Source organism: Anarrhichthys ocellatus, unplaced genomic scaffold, assembly GCF_004355925.1.
Source record: "Anarrhichthys ocellatus isolate YVR2014 unplaced genomic scaffold, GSC_Weel_1.0 scaffold5, whole genome shotgun sequence".
NCBI classification, from domain to species: Eukaryota; Metazoa; Chordata; class Actinopteri; order Perciformes; family Anarhichadidae; genus Anarrhichthys; species Anarrhichthys ocellatus.
Window position 1 is genome coordinate 14,588,307 of NW_022280035.1, and position 20,589 is coordinate 14,608,895.

Here is a 20,589-nt window from a genome sequence, read left to right on the forward strand (position 1 = left end):
TAATGACACAGTGAGATAGTGTGACCTCCCTGAGGTTGTTGATTGGCAGAGATAAGCAAAGACTTACCAGAAACCCAAGTTAGAGGAGAATAGTTTTCTCTCTTTGCTTCCTGAATAAATCCAGCACACTAAAGTCAGACTTTTGTAAGAACAATAACACAATGTTACAAAAACATCCACTGCAGGCAGCAGCAGTCATGTGTGCAGTTTATGTGATCGTCACCACAGCCTCAATTTTCATAACTGACATTACCAGGTCTATCCCAAAAATCTCTCATAAGTGCTAAGTCATAATGTCATAATATGACTAAATGTAGCGCTTCGCAACTGAAAATGGAGGTTGTAAGATTATAACCTGTGACAAAGGCGTTGATATTTGACGAGTTGGGACAGAGAATGTGTTGTCCTAACTGGACAGTAGAGAAGAAAAAGGCCTCTTGCATGCTACTGCTCACACTTTTAGGGCAACCCTGCTTGTCATTAGCTGGAAAGGCTTCTGATCAGAAGTCTGATCAAAATTGAGCAGTAATTGTGCAGACAATTATGGTCACTTTGCAATATGTGCATATGTGTTGTAGTATCAGCTGGTTGTTGATTTTGAGTGAACACCAATTTTGAGACTTCATCCACTGTTTGTTTATTAGTCCCTGATGCCAGGGTGGTGCCCCGTTATTATTAATATACATGAATGATCCTATTGATAGTAATTGTATTGATATCAATAACTAAATGTATTATACTAATTACCAACCCCGCTCCTGCCAGATCCCAACACTATGACTGAACCCTTATAGCTTAAAACTGGACATGAGCCAATAAAAACGCTGAGGCAGGCTGAGGGTGTAGGACTAAATATGGAGACATCACAACCACATAATTATAGGTTAATAGGATGTGTAGAATCAAATCAAATTGGTCAATTTGGATTATTTAGTCATCATAGAACTGACAATTAAAAAAAGTGCGCTCATCCACTCTGAACACCTGTTTCCTCAATTGGCTCCGTTAAAACATGATGTCCCTTTAAGAGGAAGGAAATCAAAGGGGGGAAGTGAAGGAAGAGGGCACTGCTTCCTCATAGCACTCACAATCAAAACATTGTCCGTGCGCAATGGGTGAGACTGCATCTTCGAAGGGACATCGTCTTATCTAACACTTGGCCCACATTGTCTGGGGAGCTCCCGGGAACACCGTTAGTTGCACCATGCTCCAGCTGAACGACACGGTGGAGCCGGAGAGTCCGGGCGTTGCGATTCTCCACTCTGCGGAAGCCGAGGAGGGGGTCGAGGTTGCCTTCACGCCGCCGGAGGCCGGGCGAAGCCTCGGACACGGAGCCTCCGTGGCCTGCTGCCCCCCGTTACAAACGCTGACGCCTTTCCATGTGCATAACCCCACTATGCAAGCGAAAGTGAAGGACTATTTCGTGTTCAGAGTAAGTGAATCGACACCACAGCCGATTTGATTCGTTGATTCTGCATGTCTCTTTAAAATAGCCCCTTTCAATACAAAAGATACGTGTGATAAATAAACGGAACCGTTAACAGACCATGCTTAAATAGCAGTGCATTGGTCAAAGCTACACCAGCACACCACAGGGAGGAATGGGTGATGCTGATGAGTCCTGTTGTATGATGCTGATCTCAGCCAGGCACCATTGAGCAGGCTGTGAGCGACATCAGGACCGTGGCACTCCCTTCTGAGGATGGAGAGGTGCTCAGCGTCTGGCTGCTCGCAGAGTAAGTATCCCAGCAGCATGCAACTGCTTTATTATCAGCCTGAAACACTGGACGGCTGTTGTGAGATGAGCTGCTGTGTGCACTGTAGGGGCCTAATGTACCTGCAGACACATCAGCTGTAGATTTGTTAAAGCTGCAGAGTGAATGTTTGTTTACAGTCAGCTGTCAGATTTTAAGGATCTTGTTTTCTAATCTAGCTGCTAATCATATTAAATGGGAGCCAAAGATTTGATCGTTTTTCCCCTCATTATCTTGTAGATTTATACATTTATCTTTTTTTTAACAATGCAACTGAGTGAACCAAGTAAACTGAGTAACTGTGCTTTACAAAGCAGCTGGCCAATTTGTCAATTTTTGTGTGTTTTTGCAGAATTGACCACTGGAACAATGAGAGGGAGCGACTCGTGCTTATAACTGATAGGTAAGTCAAAAACTATATTTTATTGATCCAAATGTTTGAGGAAATATAACCACAATATGACATGGTTTGTCAACACAATGACATTTTTTGGTCGTGTGCACAGGTCGCTGCTGGTGTGCAAGTACGACTTCATCAACCTGTTGTGTCAGCAGGTCGTCAGGATCTCTCTCAACGCTGTAGACACCATCTCAGTGGGCGAGTTTGAGTTCCCGCCCAAATCCCTTAACAAGTATGCAAGCCTGTTTTATGTTTAACATCTACTGTATAGAAAGGTTCACAAAATGATGTACAGGAAAGAAAGCGTTGTAATATTCAGAATGAAGAGATGAAATGTAATAAATGATAATAGATTAAAGGCTGTATGTATTCCGTTTTTTTCCTTCTTCTCTTTCTCTAAACATGCGTGGCTCAGCTTGGTGACTTGGTAGCTGGCTGATCCTTAAGATTCCAACAGCTCTTACACCGACGTGTTTTCTTACAGGAGAGAGGGCTACGGGATTCGTGTGCAGTGGGACAAACGTCCTCGGGCCTCCTTCATAAACCGCTGGAACCCCTGGTCTACAGACATGCCCTACGCCACCCTCACAGAGCACTCCATGGCCCACGCTGATGAGACGGTGGCCTCTCTCTGCCAGGTATAATCTCTTTAATCGGATGAGACTAAAATGCATTTTGAGTCATCATCCAATGGATTATTTAAAATTTTATATCTTCCCCTTCAGAGCCATTAGCATTGCGACACGTAATAAATGGAGCAAGATCATTTTAGCTAAATTCTCAAGTATATCCATTATTCCACACTTGAGAGTAGCTCCAGAAGATGTTGCTTTAATCCTAGATATTGCGTGTTATTATAGATATAAACTAACAATTGATTGGAAGTTTTTTGGAGGGGTGTTTCCATTTCATGTTCTCTTTCTTACCAAGTTGGACAACTTCAGGACCCAGCTGGTGCAGGCAGTGAAGAAAGCCCACAGGGAGCACCCCATCCCCGGTCGGGCTAACGGTGTCCTGATCCTGGAGAGACCCCTGCTCATCGAGACCTATCTAGGTATCATGTCCTTCATCAACAATGAGGCCAAGTTGGGCTACTCCATAACCCGTGGCAAGATTGGCTTCTAAAAATCAAGTTTCTCAAAATTACAACTGAATTCAACCCATGTGTCTGTGTTACACTGCGCTGTCTGAGAGAAGCTGTCGCTCCACTACAGTGTAATGCACAATCTGTGTGTGTAAGTTGAGCCCTTGAGATGTGAACACCTCCTAAATTGGTGCGGTAAAGTGGTCAGCCTACTGTAGGTAAATAATGCGCAGCACTGCATGGATTGTCTGTTTTTTTGTTTCGTTTTTTTTGCGCCCCGAGTACCTTTCCTGCAAAGAGTTGCTCGCAAATCTGCCATACCCACACGTAGGCCCGCAGGAGTGTATGCACATGTGACATAAGTTGGAGACAAAGGAGAGAGCACATTAATTCATTACTTCTGTACCTTATTCTAGAGTGAGCTTCTTGTTGTCTCATGCTCCTTGTTTAACCATTGATTGACAGACAGTCAAAAGCAATGACGTTATTGGTCGGGGTCGTTATTTCACGGATGTGCTTTGTTTGGGCTCGTATCTACAGCAAACCAGCCGACCAGAGTAGAGCAGTGACAAATACAGTGAAACCAAACCACCAGCTAAGAATATGTTCCATATTTGCTACATTAATAAAAGGTTTGACATGAAGGATTGCATTATTCTGATCACAGGGCCATAGGGTAGCTTCGCAGAATGGCATAGCAGCTTATGGATGGAGGGATTTAGTTTTACGGTCATCTTACATGATTGTTATAAACTCTTGAGTGTCAATGAACCTTGATCAGTGGAGATGATAAACTACATGTTGTGACCTTCTCTGATTGGCCAGTGTTGTGCTCTCCATGTTTCATTTGCTTATTCATGTCTTTGCTCAGAGGATGGAGCTCATGTTCCACATGGAGCGCTGCTTTAGCTACTATAGCTAAATGTTGTACGTTACATGTTTTATGCAACATGAACTTGTAAACCGTGTCTTTATGTTTGTTGATAAGTTGCCTTAAAAAGGTCCTGCACTCGTTTTAGGCACACATTTGCACTCGGCTGCATTAATCTCTGCAGTGGGAATAAACGATGGCTTACTAAATGAAATTCACGCAGACAAAGCTTTACATCATTTCCTCAACCACAACCTGTCGGTATATATCTTGTGAACAAGATTTAGGTGTTTTGTTTTTTCCCTAAACTGCATCCTATAATATATAATTGTTGTGTTACCAAAGTTACCAGGCCATATTTTCATGCTCAACAATGCCAATGAATAATTGTGTCTTTACTTTTGCATGTTTCCTGCATGTTACGTTTGCATGACAGATGTTTTTTTAAAAGGAATATCTTCAAATAGATTTGTGAATACTATTTGAGTTTTATTTATCTGCTGTTATTTTGTTGCAGTAAACTCACGAATGCTTCCAGAAAATAAATATTTCATTGCCAGTTCTGACGTATTTAATTTACGAGAGAGAACTTATTACAATCATGAACTGGGCCGAGTACACAAACCTTTTTGATAAACTGAAAGATTTAGATGTACAAACTTTAGCAACTCACCGTCAGCAGTTTATTTATGACAATTTATTCAAAATAATTACACAATTTCAAGGTAAAACACATACAAAATACTTAAGTACAGTGAAATCTATAAAACTTTGTAAACCTCTATCTTTTCAGTGTTCGAAACTAGTTTTTCAGTACACATTCGCTTATTTAAAAAAAAAAAAAAGTGATTTGTCTGTCGCTTGGGAGGAATGTCATGGCAGGTTTTTCCATGTTTTGGACTTGAAGAGAAAAGGAACATCCCAGTAACCTGCACTGAGGGCCTTAAAAACTTGACGAGAAGCTGGAATTCAGCATGTGAAAGTTGAGATTTTGAGTGTGCTCGTCGCCACCATAACACATTACCTGCCAAGTGTGTATTGCCAAATAAGCTAGACCTGTAATCAAGTTATTCTCGAGACCTGGAATCAAGTTATTCTTCTTTGTTATTTACTTGTCCTCCTGGTCGATGTCCATGTAGCACAAACACAGCTGCTCCTTCCCGAGCAGCATCAGAGAGTCTCCACTACAGTGCCAGTTTAGAGACTGGACCTGCAAACCACCTGGCAGAATAGAGAGAATTGTTGTGTTATCTTTACCTTAGAATGAGCCGTTTACGTGTACATACAGAGCAGGTCGTCTTCCCGGGTTAGTCATTAGAGAGAGACGTTAGAGTGCACTGGCCTTCTTCTAGATCTGAGAACACCATTATAAAGCTGTGTATTCCAGCTGCTTGACAGTTTCAACTCTTAGTGGCCGAGCTCGTTACCTTCAGTGGGGACTTGGACAGAAACGCAGCCTCCCGGGGACCAGAGGTAGAGTTTGGTGTTGCCTGTACACAGTGCCAGCCGGGGCCGTCGGGGGTCCCACTGAAAGCAACGCACAGCCGATGTCTGCTCAAGCACAGCCACCTGGCTCAGCTTCTGCATGTCCCACACCCACACAACACTGGCCATGTTGTCTGAAGTCAGAGAAACACATATTATAGAGACATGAAACACTAGCATTGCAGCAAAAATAAGTTAACACTAAAGTTTATGACCAAAAATGTGGAAACTGTTATTTACATATAATAGAGTATACAGCTCCCACAGCAGCCAACTGCCTACCAACGACAAATTAGATTGAAGACTTTTAAAGATTTGTTTTAATGCCATTTGTAATTAAAGTTAAGCCCAGCTTTTCAATAACCACATTTGAAGAAAACAATTACTTGGGGTAGGGACAAATTTGCTCAAATGGTTATTGTAACAATAACCATCTGCGTGATGTTAATGCAAGATGCATACGGGAAATTATATTAAAAACATAGATGTTACCAATTATTTTGAGGATTTAAAGTTACAAAAAGTTTTTTTTGTGTTGATTTTGGCGGTCCCTGTGGACGAACGTCCCTTTAAAAGACCTCTCAGTCTGAGCTGAAGGAGTCTCTGGGGGACCTGCATGATTTCATCTAACAAGCACTCCCTCTGATGGTCTCGCTTACTTATGCAGGTGATATAGATGCATCAGTATTAAACTAAGACTAAGACAGCCTTTTAAGACTTTTTAAGGGTCCGCAGGAACCCACTTGGGTTCACAATGACAGTAAAAGTGAACAGCTGTGAAGTTTTACCGTTTTTGGTGGCTAGATAGCGACTGTCTGAGCTGAATGCCAAAGTAGAGACACCAATCTTGGGGTTGGCTCGGTCCGGGTCTGGTTTGACCACAGGAATCTGGACTGGCGCTGGACAGATCTCGTCTGGAGTAGTCAAGCAGAAAAAATAGTTTCTATATTGACAAAATTGGTTAATTGACCTCTGTAGTTTTAGTCAAATACTGCTTTTAGATTACTCTCTTCAAAGGCTGACATACATTTGCTCTGGGTGTTGAAGAGGGTGGTGCCCATTGTGATGTTGTGTAGCGATAGGTCATCAGTGCCAACAGCTGTCCTCTTCTCCACTTCCTTATACACAACCTTGAAACACAACAAACAGTTAATAATTGAACTGCAATACCTTCAAGGCTCGTCATGAATGCTGGGAAATACTCACTGCTTTTGTGTTGTTGATGGACGCCGGGTGCTCAAACTGTGTGATTTTCTTCCACGAGATATGATTGAGGATGCGCACCTGACACGAGGGTAATGAAGTCTCGTCATTTACTTGGAACAGATATTGATAACATAACAAATCATATTATAGGATTATGTCAAAACATATCAGACGCTTAAAAGTTTATACTATTTTTTATTTGCAGAAATGAATCAGCCCATTTCTCTGAGCTCCACCAATTTTAAAAATGAAAAGTGACCTTTGTTCCCTGTTCCTTATGTCTGCTTGAGACTAGCAGCTTGAGGCTACATTAGCTACTAGCATCACACATCTGAATCTCTTGACTAAACTGTCCCTGGTCAAGCTGCATTGTGGATAATATAGGTGACCGGTTTTGACAAAGAAGAAGAAGAAGCTAATTTCAAAACTGTCCATTGTGCATCTGATAATGTTAGAGCAGTGTAAATGCAACGCCAAACCAGTGGAGTACTATATGATGGCACATTTACAACCATTACCGATAGTTATGTCCTTTCAAGCTATAATGTGATCCTATTTTTCAATGTCGACAGCAATCAAGAGTTTGTCCATACTTTTTCATCAAAGCTGCCAATGGCCAGGAACTGGCTGCTGGGACTCCAGGTCACAGACTTGACACCTAGCGACCACTCGTAGGCACTGTAGGTCGACAGCAACCGCCCATCCAAAGAGTACAGCAACAGCTTGTACTGTGGGGAGGATACAGCCTATAGGTTCATTTACAGTCTATGGTCTAGGTTGTTTTATGGACAAATTGATCTGTTCAGACAGGATGCGGCGAGCACTGCGGCACCGCGGCCAGTGTGTGTCGGCCTGGCTCCGTGGTGGCTGATTGATCGGAGCACCTGTGACCTGATCTAAATGTGGAAATAAACTACAGCAAAGCCAATAAAAAATAAGATCAATTCCTTTAAGATTTACAACAAAAACATTAACATTTCTTCACATCTAAATGGATAAAGCACTTTGAAATGCAACATCAAAGCTCATTGAGTGAATCATTTTGTGTTTGTTTCTTCAAAATTAACCGGGTAGTTACCGGTTAAAATTAAACAAAACGGGCAACCCTAGTTAGAGCATTTGATGAATTGATGTCAGGATGTCAAGAGAATTTAAACAAATATAACAAAAAATGCTAAAATGAACGCCTACCCTAGCTTTAAATACTGATCCACTGGAGCAGATAGACTTTAGTTCCTGCTCAACAAAACTAGCAAGGCCGTTAATCTGTCCCGTTCTCTTGTGAAATGTTAAGTCTGTAAAGAAAAGGACTCACCTCCAGGCAGCTATCCCACACTGCCAGCACACAGCCATTGGGAGACCACTCCAACCCTGCCAGGTCCTGTGTCTCAGTCTCAAAATGCTGTGAGGGAGTCAAGTTAAATAAAATCAAATGAACTCTGTATAAATTCTTCCTACAGAAAAAGGAATGAATATTTGGAGTACATGTAGCAAATCATTTTTCAGATGTTTTACTAAATCATATTCCTACCTTCACAAACATTTCGATTTCTTCACTGTTGCCGACTCAAATGTCAAATGTATAATCACGGTCATAAAACTCAAGCAAAATACTTACTTACCCTAAGTAAATGCCAGTCGTCACACACAAACACACTGACATAGTCTTTGCAGTCACGGCGTTCAGCCAAGGCCATGTAGCAGCCATCTCTGCTGAAATCTATACCTGTGGGTGGAAGATGACGGGAGGAAGCTATAACCAGACCAGTTATGGCATTTAATCAGAAGTACGATACCTTACAATGACAAGTACACCGTAACAACAAATGCATGTTCAAAAAACAAACAAACCACCAACTATAAATCAACCTAGAAGGACGTGCATTAGTTGGGTGTAATGCTTATAATATAGTCCATGAAATTAATGTATCAAGTAATAACATGTTTTAATATTTAGCTTTTGGCTAAACTTGATTCCTCAGAGAAGGTTTAGTAACACCAGCAGCAAGGAATAAATAAATACAATGACGCAATAAAACATATTTTCATCTTTGATAAAAAAAAACAACATACTGTATATATTGGCTAGAAAAAAGCCAATTATCTATGCTCATAACTGAATATGTAGCCTCGTGGCTTCCTGTTTATTTCATCCAATGTAATTATCCGACACCATCGGGTCGGCGGTATGCAACTATCACGGCCACATTATTTATATGAGGGTTTAGAGGATACACAGGTCGTAGAGGGACATAGTATTGCATGAGGAGAGGCATGGACAATCATTTTTCCCCCAAGCTGCTGACAGGCCTGTTATGAAGAGCATGCCCCATTTACTGAAGAGGGCCACAGCTGTCAGCGAAGAGGACCATAGTTTGGCCTCATACCCCCGGGTCGCGCCACAAGGTAAAGAATGGCATGCGATTCCTGGGGCATGCCGAGGCACTCAGACCAGCGGCCCTGCTCCCAGGTACTCATGGTTATACATATACAATCATAAGCCACAGGAAAAACATATAAAGCGATATCATTCTCAGACTGACCTTTCTGACATGCTTTGGGATACTTGATGTAAGACACAGCTTTGGTGCACAGGGACCAGACGGTGACTCTCAGCTGTCACGGCACCAGATGAAAGAGAAGAAAAAAAAAACATCACTGTGGATTATCTCACAAGTGAAAGTATTTTGATGAGGATCCTTTTACTCTGGTTATTGAATAGTTGTCCAGTGGAAAAATGACCTCCAGTGGAGGTCATTTAGAAACTGCTGTCGTTACCCAAACATGTCTCTGGGATTCTTGTCTGTAACTTCTTGTTACTTACCAGCAGACGTATACAGTGACAAGTTAAAATACCAGCCATTCTGATAAATCTGTTGAGTACAGCTCAAAACACCACATGTAAAAGAAACATGTTGGATTCCAGATGGGGTGTTGAAGATTTTACAAGCTACTTTGAGAAAACTGCACGATGATTGTGGACCAGATACCCTCTCTACTAGACTTCTACTACTCTAAATAAGATAAATTCGACCCCTAGCCTTCGGTAAGACGTTCTTAACTGCGGCTGTGATCTAATGAGTGTTGTCTATGGTGACTGGGTGTCAACAGCGACCCAATACGAGCTCAATAACCAGGCTGCTATCCTAATGAGGCCTCTAAGTGCTCCTCTGCACCCAAAGACGTTTCCATCAGCAGAACAGATCCAGACTACAGGCCAGCATGGGCCACCACGCCCATTAACGGCTGTGGACAGAGTGCCTTATGTCTTTGAAGAGGTCCATGATAAATCTCTGTGAGGGATATAAGACACTGACATGGAATCTGTCCATCATTAGATGGATGGCCCTGTTGGGCCCCGAGTGTGTGAAGTGCATTTCCACAGGGGATGAACACGTATGTTCAAGGGGTTGCAGTAACTGACAGGGATCGAAAGAGATTATAACCATTCATTTAGGACTTGGGCAAATATTAAATGAACAGATCCAAAACATCGACACATGTGAAATCAGTCCACTGATGTCATGTTCGACAAGTGTCGCACATTAACAGCAAGTTGCACAGCCAGCAGGTTGTGAACATTCCCACGAATGAGAAGCAGAGCCAAAGAATAACTATCTGGCCACAAGTCGGCATAACAAAGACCACGTGTGCTAATGCTCAGTTTCGACAGCTGTCACTCAAATACCAACCAGTCTCCACAGAGAAAGCTGCAATCCTACCGACAGCCTACAATTGCTCTACATTTACATACACATTTGTATTACACATAGAGTACAGTGGTCATTACTAACATAAAGCATCAAGGGCATGCAAGCACAACACTGGACCATTACGGGTGTTGAATGCATGGCCCTCATACCTTCCTTTACAGCTTACAGTAAGCCAATATGCCGTGGGTGCATTGAGCTATGTGGGATCATGTTTTGATTGTTAAGATGTGAAAATGTTTAACTTAAACTAGTTGTGTACGCCTCTGGAGAGATCCCTGTATACACACATAAATAATAACATAATGTAAATATAATTAAAGAAATATTTTGGCTATATAAATTTGAGCCTACCCTTAAAGCTGTATTTTGCATTAGAGAATGTGCAATGCTAAAACTACTGAAGTGACGAGGCTTTCATCAGAGTGTCCAGACAGACATTTGAACCTCGCAAAGTCTGTCACCCAACTGGGCTGAAGTGTCGACTCTCCTGTTTGGTCGAGCCATCCAGCTGTGCGGACCCTGTAATAACACCTCACTGCACGCTTCCTGGACATCCCCCTCAGACATGGTGCCATGGCAACAAAATATCAACATTGCTCAAACAGAAACAGACATACACTTCTTGAACCCGCCACATAAGTGATGAGTGGAGATCCAGACCTGAAAGGCAGTGTAACTTTAAACTGGGTAGGCGGGTGGGTAGAAGAAAATAGGTGGGAAATGCTTTTCCATGTGGGGTGCTATGGAATAAGATCCTTAGCTGGTAAAGCTACACTTTAGATGAAGTATCCTCACCAAAAGGTGAGCAGGAGCTTGGGGATAGGGGCTAGGGAATTGAGGGTGGCATGAAAAGGCTAAACTCAAATATAACAGCTGCCGTTTATCCATCAGAGATGGAAAATTCCCCGTCTGTGCCGTGGTTAGCATAACTGCAACTGGTGATCAGTAACGGCTGTAATTACAGACAAGTACATTTTGATCACTAAATGTACAAGAATTCCAGATTAGAGATGCTTTCTTAGTTATTTTTACCAAATGGGTGGTTTTCTAAAAAAAAAAAAAAAAAGGGGTGGAGGCGCTGAGAATTATTGTTTTATAATACGGCACCTGCAAATCCCCTTGAGACTGTAACTGTAATCAGGAAGTGTACAAATGATATCCACTCGACATGTTATGACAAGACAATCTTCTTAAGACACTGCCAAATGGGACAATTAAAGCTAATTTTGTCCACTTAATATCTATTAGAAAGTATTCATGACAAGAAAACCAGGGAATTCCAGAACCTTACCAACAGTGCAGCCTGCAGGAAACATGAGAACCACAATCAGATGTGGACCAAAGTTACTGACAGCAACCTGGAATAAAACCTATCTATCAGCCATTCTTGTTGCTGGCCTATGTGAGTGGGAGAGAATGGGCGAGTGTTTCTGATGCCATATAAGCCTATCTGTCAGCAGAGGATTAGACTGCAGGCATTCCACATAGGAAGCCATCTCAAACCAATATAGCCTATTTCTCCCGTTACAGCCTCATGATTCTACCAAGGAACTGGAGCCTCTTGCAGCCCACACATAGGTATGGGTGAGCTATTGTCCCGTCCTGCAGTGAAGCAGCTGCCTACATTTGCAGTTTAGTCCGGTAGCGTTGTTGCCAACAATGCTACGCGCTAGCAGGTCTCCAGCAGTACTGGCCAAGAATGCTATTGCTAATCCAATCCCAACAATGTTTAAAAAAAACAAAAAAAACCCATTAGAGAAGTCAAGCTCAATGATGTCCTTGGCTGGAGGTTTTCCAAGCTCACTTTATCACATGGATTAACGTGGATGTGTGAGTGGCATTTTGTGAGGTCCTAAGATAAACGACGGGAATGGGAATTCAAATAGAAGACAACTTGCGTGAAGTCTCACAACAGATAGGGTTAGGTTTCAGCAATGAGACTTTCTATTAAATCAGTGACACGGCCCCATCCCATATTTTTTTTCATCACGTCTGGCTCAAAACTCATTGTAGTTCTGACTTGGGGCCTTTGAGGAAAAACTCAAAAGCATTTCTAGCTGCCTGGACAAGAGGTCCTTACCTGTAGTATGTCTACGGCTGCCACCCTGTTAGCACTAGGGACACAGACAGTAGGCTTTGTCATTCTCCCACTGGTCTACTGTCAGTTGTGAGCCGATACATTACTGTGTACCGATCACAAAGATCTGACAATATTCTGTTTGGGTTTGAAAAGAAAACACAGTAACAGCTACAAACGGACAGTCAGACACAAAGCCAGCTAAGCAGATTTACTGACAAATAGACACACACACACACACACACACACAGTGGCACGATCCACACCATAGGCAGCTGTCCCTAAACAAGTTAATATAGCAGGCTGTTTATGAGTGGGGCTGAAATTCAAACCCGACACGAACACCCGTCTGGCACAGCCTTAATGAAATGTTGGGCTGGGGTGAAGGTAAGTTCAGTGGACCCCTTGGCAATGTGGTAGCCGGTGCCTATTTTGCCTCTGTTAAATTAGTTTTTCAAACTCGACTACTAAAGGATGCTAAGCAACGTTTAGTGGTACTCAGCTTGTGGCTCATGTTTAGCCAGGTGATAATGGCAGTAAGTAACACGTTGTTGAATGCACAACAGGCGAGAGGATGTTGAGACATGGACTACCATGTCATTATTAAACCATAACAAATACCCATCAGGGATTCATATAAAGTCTCGCCATGACAATCAAGAGTGAGGAATATGTTGATAATACTAATATATCAGGTCTTGACATTGGTTTCTCAGAGCTCCTCATCAGAAATATTGACTTGGAGTGGCTCGCTTAACAGATCATCTATAAAACTAGAATTGGTAAAACCCCCACATATCTCCGCTCTCTATCATCATAGTCTTCGGCCGCTTCTCGTTCCGGTTTGCTGCTCTAAGCGACTGGAACGAGTTGCAAACGAAGCTAAAACTCCAAAACAATCATTCCGTTACCGTCTTTCAATAACTCTTTACGAACGATAGTCTCTGATCACTGCAACTGTTTCTGAGTTTGCTTCTACCTGAACACTTGTTTTTTTATATATTGTATATATCATGTTGTTATTTTTGTATGAGATTAATTGAGATGTTTCTATGTTTTATTCATATGTAACGACTTGCTTCCTGTTGCTACCTTTTTGGCCAGGTCATCACTGTAAATGAGAGCTGGTTCTCAATTGACTTATCTGGTTAAACGAAGGTTAAATAAATTAAAAATTAAAAAATTTGAACAATTACATGCCTGACATTTTTGCGGGAAAAAACAACTGATCTATTATCCAAATAGCTACCAATTATTTTTCTGATTATCGAATAATTGTCTCGGGAAATTAATCCCAGAAAGCATTTTAAATTGGTTATGATGAGTCATTTGACACAGATACATTGGGGGAAAAAAACTTTAGATATTGATAATTTGAACTATAGTGCTCTATGCAGATGCTATATCTAAGAGCCTCCGTTCTATTTCTTTAAGACGCAGACAGACACAAAGCAGACATGCCACAGACACTTGCACTCCCTGCACCCTTCTCCAGACCAGACACAGTTGTGTGTTGGGCCACAACACCTGTCAAATGATTCCCGGAGTCAGGTTCAGCATGACGGACACAGCCCAAGACGGTGCCCCCATCATATTCCCCATGTAGCTGCTATAGCTTCTCACCCCTTACAACACGAGCTTATTATGAAGTGAATGTAAACCAGCAGTCAAGAGGACTTGAATGGAACTAAACACATCTTTATTAGTCTGGGTTCAATTCTGCAGACTGTTATATAAACAACACTCAACGTCTCCTGACTCTCTCTCTTCATTGGCCTGTTTTTGGCAGGAGGGATCAATTGTCACATTGACTTTCACATGACGCAGATTTTAAGTATTTAAAGTAATGAAACAAAATCTCTCTGGTAGTAAAACTGATTTTGTGTACCTTGTTATATTGAAGAGTGAATATTAATGTATGAAAGAATTTCCAATAGAAACCCCCACTACTATAAAGGAACGCTTGATTATACTAAAAAACAAACAAAAAAAAACATGAACTACATAATTCTTAAGGCCACGATTAACAAAAACGTTTTAGCGTGGATGGGCAGAACCAGAGACCCATGTTCACATCTTAATTGGCTCTTATCAGTCGAGTCACAACATGTCCATCCCTGATTCGTCACATCTCTATGGAGCGGACGTTTGAAGGCATGGTTTGCATCTTTGAGGAGGGCGGTTGACATGAACACTGAGGACTTTCCATTTGCTAGCTGTGCTTTTTTCCACTAAGTTTGTCCCTATTTTAGTGTATGTGTGTGGAAGACAGAGGAAGATCTTAAGCATCGAACAAGATACTCATATTTTCTGTAACTAAGCATCCGCAGAGTAGACAATCTGCTTTCCTGTTTACACACCACGTGCATGCTGTACATGAATGGTCATGTGATATGCGTTTTCAGGCATGTTAGTATGGCCGGAAATTATTATTATCTTTTTTTAAACGCTTGTGTTATGCTTTGTTCTCAAAACACGGTTTTGTAAACAAAAACGTATTAGTTTGGTTGTAGCCTAAGAACATCATTAATAGGATTTGCTGCCATAGAAAATACCAGACCATAGATTGGAAGGGCATATCTACATTGCACCCATGTTCCAGAGGTACTTGAGACCCGTGTATGACAGGACGCTAACAGGAGGGGAACTATGAAATCAGGCTGAATACATGCAGCAGGTGGGGGGGGGAGTGTAGGGGCGGTCAAGACAGTCTCTGGTGTCTGGCTATTTTCAGGTCCCCCTTCGTTGCGGGCCAGCAACAGTTGAAACCAGACAAGCATAAACACACTTTCGTGTGCATGAATGCATGCACGCACCAACTTCACACTCACATGGAACTCGGTGGTGTTGAGAATGTGACGTCCGTCTGGACTCCAACGCGAGGAGACTAGTCCTATTGAGCCTTCATCAATCTTACAGTGCCAGTCTGGCTGTTCAAGAGACCACACCTGAAGAGAAACACAAGAGTGACAGAAGGACAGCAATCAGCCGTCACTGATGATACCATCATACGCATCCTGCATCTCCCTAAACTTGATTTTAAACAGTAAGAAACACTTGAGCATCAGAAACCATGAAAGACTGGCAGTGGATCCCCCTTCAAAGGTAAGCTACTGGCTCCGTGATGCACACAAGACTGACGTTACACTAAAATATCCCTTTGTATTGAGGAAACAAAAATGTGCAAAATGATCAATGTCACTGTTAAAAAAGGATTCATGGAAAACAGTTTCACCTTTTCTAAAATAAGAAACTGTGATGCAAAACTGAATATGCTTTAAGTAACTGCACTTAAGTGAAATTTACAAAGTTACTCAAACTGAAAACCCTCCTGGTGAAGACACAGAATGCATATTTTGAAGAGGAAATATTATTTTTACATTTGTTAAAATGATTTTAATAGTTTGTTAAAACAGGATGTGGTGAATTATTGGCATTATGGCCTTTTAGTAGTTCAATGCAAAACTTTCTGTTCAAATAACATCCAGAGAGCACTTCATCTCATGTTTACCTGTCTGACAAAACTCTAGATAAGAAATTATGGATTTTCCAGTCACAAAAACAAAACAAAAATCACACAAACATACGTTCCAATCCTGTTGTTTGAATTAAATTGTCTAAATGATACTTTAAAATATTCATCAATAATGTTGTTTTTCCCATTTCTCCTCTTTATTGTCTCTAATATCTTATTGATTATAGGACACAGAACTAATCAAATATGTCTTAAAACCATATTATATGTACATTTTAAGTGCTCTATTAAACAATACAAATCTAATGTTTTGTTTGGGCAATACTATGAATTTATGGTTTTTAAGACTGCAATAAACCATTTTTTTGTTGAGTTATCGCTCAATGACTTATTTAGATGTCTTAGTTTATTGTTTGATCCATAAAGTGTAAAATGACCACTACAAGCTACTGGAGCCCAAAGAGATGCCTCTATATTGCTTATTTTTACTGTGCAATAGTTATAGTGATACTCCGTTTTAAAAAAAAAAAAAAAAAAGGCGAGACTACGTAAAACATTTTATGGATTTATATATAACAATTAATTAATCACATCCCCACTGACAGTATTAACCTCCCAGACCTACCACAAGCATTTACACTACATGCTGAATAACATACTCAAATTCCTGTCCTCTCCTGTCCTCTCACCTGGACCAGTCCCCTCTTGTACATAGCACAGAGGATAAAGAGAGAGTCGGAGGACCAGTCCATGTAGGATATCTGGTCCAAGCAGGTGTAGAGCTGTAGGATCTGCAGTGTGCTCACATCTCGCACCACCAGCCTGTACTGCACACAGGTAGCCTGACAAGTACAGCCAGAGAGAACAACACTTCTAACTCACTTCACTTTTATAAGATAATCCTTTATTAGTCCCACAGTGGGGAAATTTACAGGATTACAGCAGCACAGTGGATAGTGCAGACAAGAGACATAGTAAAAAACAAGTATTATAAATAAGTAAATAAGCAATAAACAGTAAGGAATATTAACTAAGTAAAAAAGTAAAAATCCACAATAACTAAAAATATAACTATAAACTAAAAATATGATATATATTCGTAACTAGCAACCTAACCAGGGAAATTAAATCAGTGTTAAGTAGTATTTCTACTGCATTACAAAACTATACATTAGCAAAAATATATATATAACAATATTTAAAACACTTACCAAATATTTCCCATCAGGGGAAACTTTGCAGAGTTGGTTGGATTGCTTAAAAACCTCAGAGAAATTCATCCTACGGAAGAAAAGAAATACAGTTATCACGATAGTTATCATTGTTGTAATATGTAACCCAACTGCTTGAGAGGTGTACAGTTTTGACAGACAGCCTATTGGTGTACTTCCCACATGTTAACACCTGATGGCACCATAGGTCCAATAATCAAACACGCTTCACACAGTAAAGATACACACGGGTTACATACACAGACAAATAAATGGTTCTTCTGTCATGCAAGAACAGTCATTGCATAGGGAAAGCACTGCGTAAAGACGGATGCATTCAAATCCAAACTCAGCAAAGAGAATTGAGCTGCAGGTAGCTAAGTTAGCCTAGCATTAGCTAGTTGGCTTGCAATTAAAAGTAGTAACGTTGGCCACACATTAACCCAATCTAAATCACGACTTAAATGCCATTTCATCGTCGAGCTATTACTATAATATAGTTCACGTCTAACGCTGTAGATAGAAAGAAGAAACTTTAATGCTAACGGTAATGTCAGCTGTTTGTTTGTTGTCACTGGACTCATTCAACACTCACGTTAGCATATACCGCTACTAGCAATTTAGCAGTTAGCCAACCTTCACTATCTTTACCCTAAATGATAGAACTTACCTCTAGCGGCTATTGAGTTGCTTTCGTCAATTAAATGAGATTTAGAAATTCCCACGAGCAGTAAAGAAAACTTTTATTCTTCGCATGATTGTTTTAGGGGCACCGACTGTTGATCTAACTGTTGCTAGTTTGTTTGTATGAGCCGATGATGTCATACCGGTGCTGTCCAATCAAATAGGTTCTGCTGCTGTGTAGTGCTTTCTGGGAAATGTAGTTCATTATTGTGTTTTCTCTTTTAGCTGCGTATATGTGTCAGCGTGTGCGTGTGTATGTAACTTAATACATAAGGAACAATATAATTTTGTTTTACAGGCTAATCAGCTTGCCATGTTGTAGGTTAATATAATTGGAATGTTTTTTTATTTATTTTTAACCTCATCATATATCTATACTTTTTCATGTAGTCTGTGGATTGTGTTTTTTTCACATAAGCCTGTCTTTTAGTCAACGGCACAAGATAGGCTAAATTACTTTTCATATTCAGCTGGAAAAGGTTTTCCCGCTTATGTGCGCCCAAACCGCGCTACCGCCTCCCTTCTCCCAGCGCAAAAAAAACGCTTCACCTCCTCCTCGGTCTCCCTCAGCAAAGCTCACACGTCCCTGAACAGCATGCAAACCATGTTTTCCTCGTGACTTCGCAGTTAATTATATTTTTCCGAAAAGTCAATAATCTCAACCGCTGTTATCATATCTACTGTAAAGTCGCTCGATTTTCCAGTTCTTTAGTTGTTGCTGTTTGTTTATGGAGGGTCACTCTCTTGGCATGTTTGATAATAAACAGGCAGGTGCTTGGCGCAACATAATTCTTCGGTATTTGGATTGGAGTAATAATAACCTTCAGGTACGTTTATTTTGCTTTATTTTGTGATTTATTTGAATGGCCTACAGTGGTATCGTGATCTTAGCCTATTTAGCTGATGTCATATTGTTGTTTATCAGCGTGCCTAGTTTTTCGGTATCTCTTGTTTTCCAAATTTTACAAATAATCAAAATTAAAAATTAAAAACATAAAATAAGTAGCTGTCAAGAATGGACCAGCTGTCTTAATAATTTGAAAAGGCTGGTTAAGTGTCTTAGTTTAAAATCTTTCTGGTTATTGTTCTGATGTGATTTTTCAGCTGGACGTGGTTTGGTTGGTGAATGTTGTTTGTTAAGGTTTTGCGTTATGTGTTCTCAGCACAGGCCTACATAAATAGGTCTAATAGGTTAAAGAAAATCTATTGAAATTGTATCTAATAAAAAAAATGTATGCCTTAGAAAGAATCCCCTATATAGTGTTGTACTGCTATCCGTATTATTTATTTTTGTTCAAATGACATGTGTGGGCTATAGCTTATTTGGTAAACGACCCCGAACGATTGTGAATCATTTTTAACATAGGCTATAGGCTATAGCTCGGTGTCATTATTTTAGTAAAAATAAATTTAAAAAGATGCTGAGTTATTTATGATATCAACACTTTAGTTTTTATATGTACAGGACTTATTTCAGTAAATATCTTTAGATTACGAGCGACACCCAATCAACGATACCTCGTCCTTTGATTCCTCATATGGGATATGATTTTCACTTGGGGCTGTGGAGGAGCGAATCTAAAACAATTTTAAATTAATTTCCTCTCAGTTGGGACAGTGTATTTTCTTGCATAAAATGGCCCTCGGGAAGGCAGTGTGTGTGCATGTGTGTGTGTGTGTGTGTGTGTGTGTTGTCATGGGTGCCGTAACCCGGGAGGGGAGACTCAAAGTAGAGACAGGTGAATATCAGTTGTCATTGTCAAACTTGAAAAGACATTTAGGCACAGAACCAGCAGAGGCCGTACTTTTTAGAATAACCTTTCAAAATAGCTGAAGGCAATTTATAATTAAAAGACAATAGCCTACATATTTATTTTCAATGCATGTCATTAAATCAACTTTTTCAACGCTTATCAATATCTATCTATCTATCTATCTATTTATCTGTCTGTCTGTCTGTCTGTCTGTCTGTCTCATCCATAAGAAAAGGACAAACCAAATGTTCTAAAAAGCAATGTCTGAATTGTGTTGATCATAAGTAATAAATCATAAATTTGGTCAGGGTGAAAGGAGCAGACTAAGTGAAAATGAAAAACGTCTGTGGTCCGGTGGATCCCAATTAAGCTGCTCCAAGTGTGGAGCAGAGCTCTGAGGCCAACCCGTTTCATTCCCTCTGCTCGTCCTGCAGCGACGCTTTGTCAGATCCCTTGTGCAAACACACGAGCGTCTTGGATCTGACGAGGCGGCACTGAGGGACGAACTAGGAATGGGACCTGGTTTCTGAGGCGGCAGTCACCTCGAGAACCGCGGGAACCGGCAGTCACAGCTGCTGCTGCGCTCCGCGGTCACCACATTACTTGAGTGACTGCCCGCGTGCACGTCGCAGGCCTCTTTATCATGCCTGTGCTGTTTTTTATGTCACGCCGATTTGATTATGTGGCATGAACCCAAACTGTATTAAACGAGCCTAAACGTGTGGTTGGGCAAATGGCCACATGATCAGCATGAAGAACAACACAACTTTTGATCAATAATCATGACATCACTTTAGATGTTTACTGAGCTGCATATCTTCAATCGATTCAGTAAAGGCCTCCATACTGAAGGGTAAATATCTCTGATTGTAGAG

General features: G+C 40.9%; 2 protein-coding genes across 2 annotated transcripts; one reads left to right on the plus strand and one right to left on the minus strand.

Annotated features, from left to right (window-relative positions):
* Positions 1-1,036: 1,036 nt before the first annotated feature.
* On the plus strand, positions 1,037-4,668 carry tprg1l (tumor protein p63 regulated 1-like). Its single transcript, XM_031844617.1, has 6 exons — positions 1,037-1,432; positions 1,645-1,736; positions 2,107-2,157; positions 2,261-2,386; positions 2,639-2,792; positions 3,085-4,668. Exons 1-6 carry the CDS (start codon positions 1,205-1,207, stop codon positions 3,277-3,279), a joined length of 846 nt encoding a protein of 281 aa, XP_031700477.1. The 5' UTR covers positions 1,037-1,204; the 3' UTR covers positions 3,280-4,668.
* wrap73 (WD repeat containing, antisense to TP73) lies at positions 3,472-18,082 on the minus strand. Its single transcript, XM_031844616.1, has 13 exons — positions 17,947-18,082; positions 17,277-17,346; positions 16,755-16,907; positions 15,422-15,538; positions 9,344-9,416; positions 8,423-8,526; positions 8,116-8,202; positions 7,394-7,528; positions 6,801-6,878; positions 6,622-6,724; positions 6,383-6,508; positions 5,537-5,728; positions 3,472-5,330 (listed from the first exon to the last, which is right to left on the minus strand). The coding sequence occupies exons 2-13, from the start codon at positions 17,343-17,345 to the stop codon at positions 5,218-5,220; spliced, it is 1,350 nt and encodes a 449-aa protein (XP_031700476.1). The 5' UTR covers position 17,346; positions 17,947-18,082; the 3' UTR covers positions 3,472-5,217.
* Between the last annotated feature and the right edge of the window lie 2,507 nt (positions 18,083-20,589).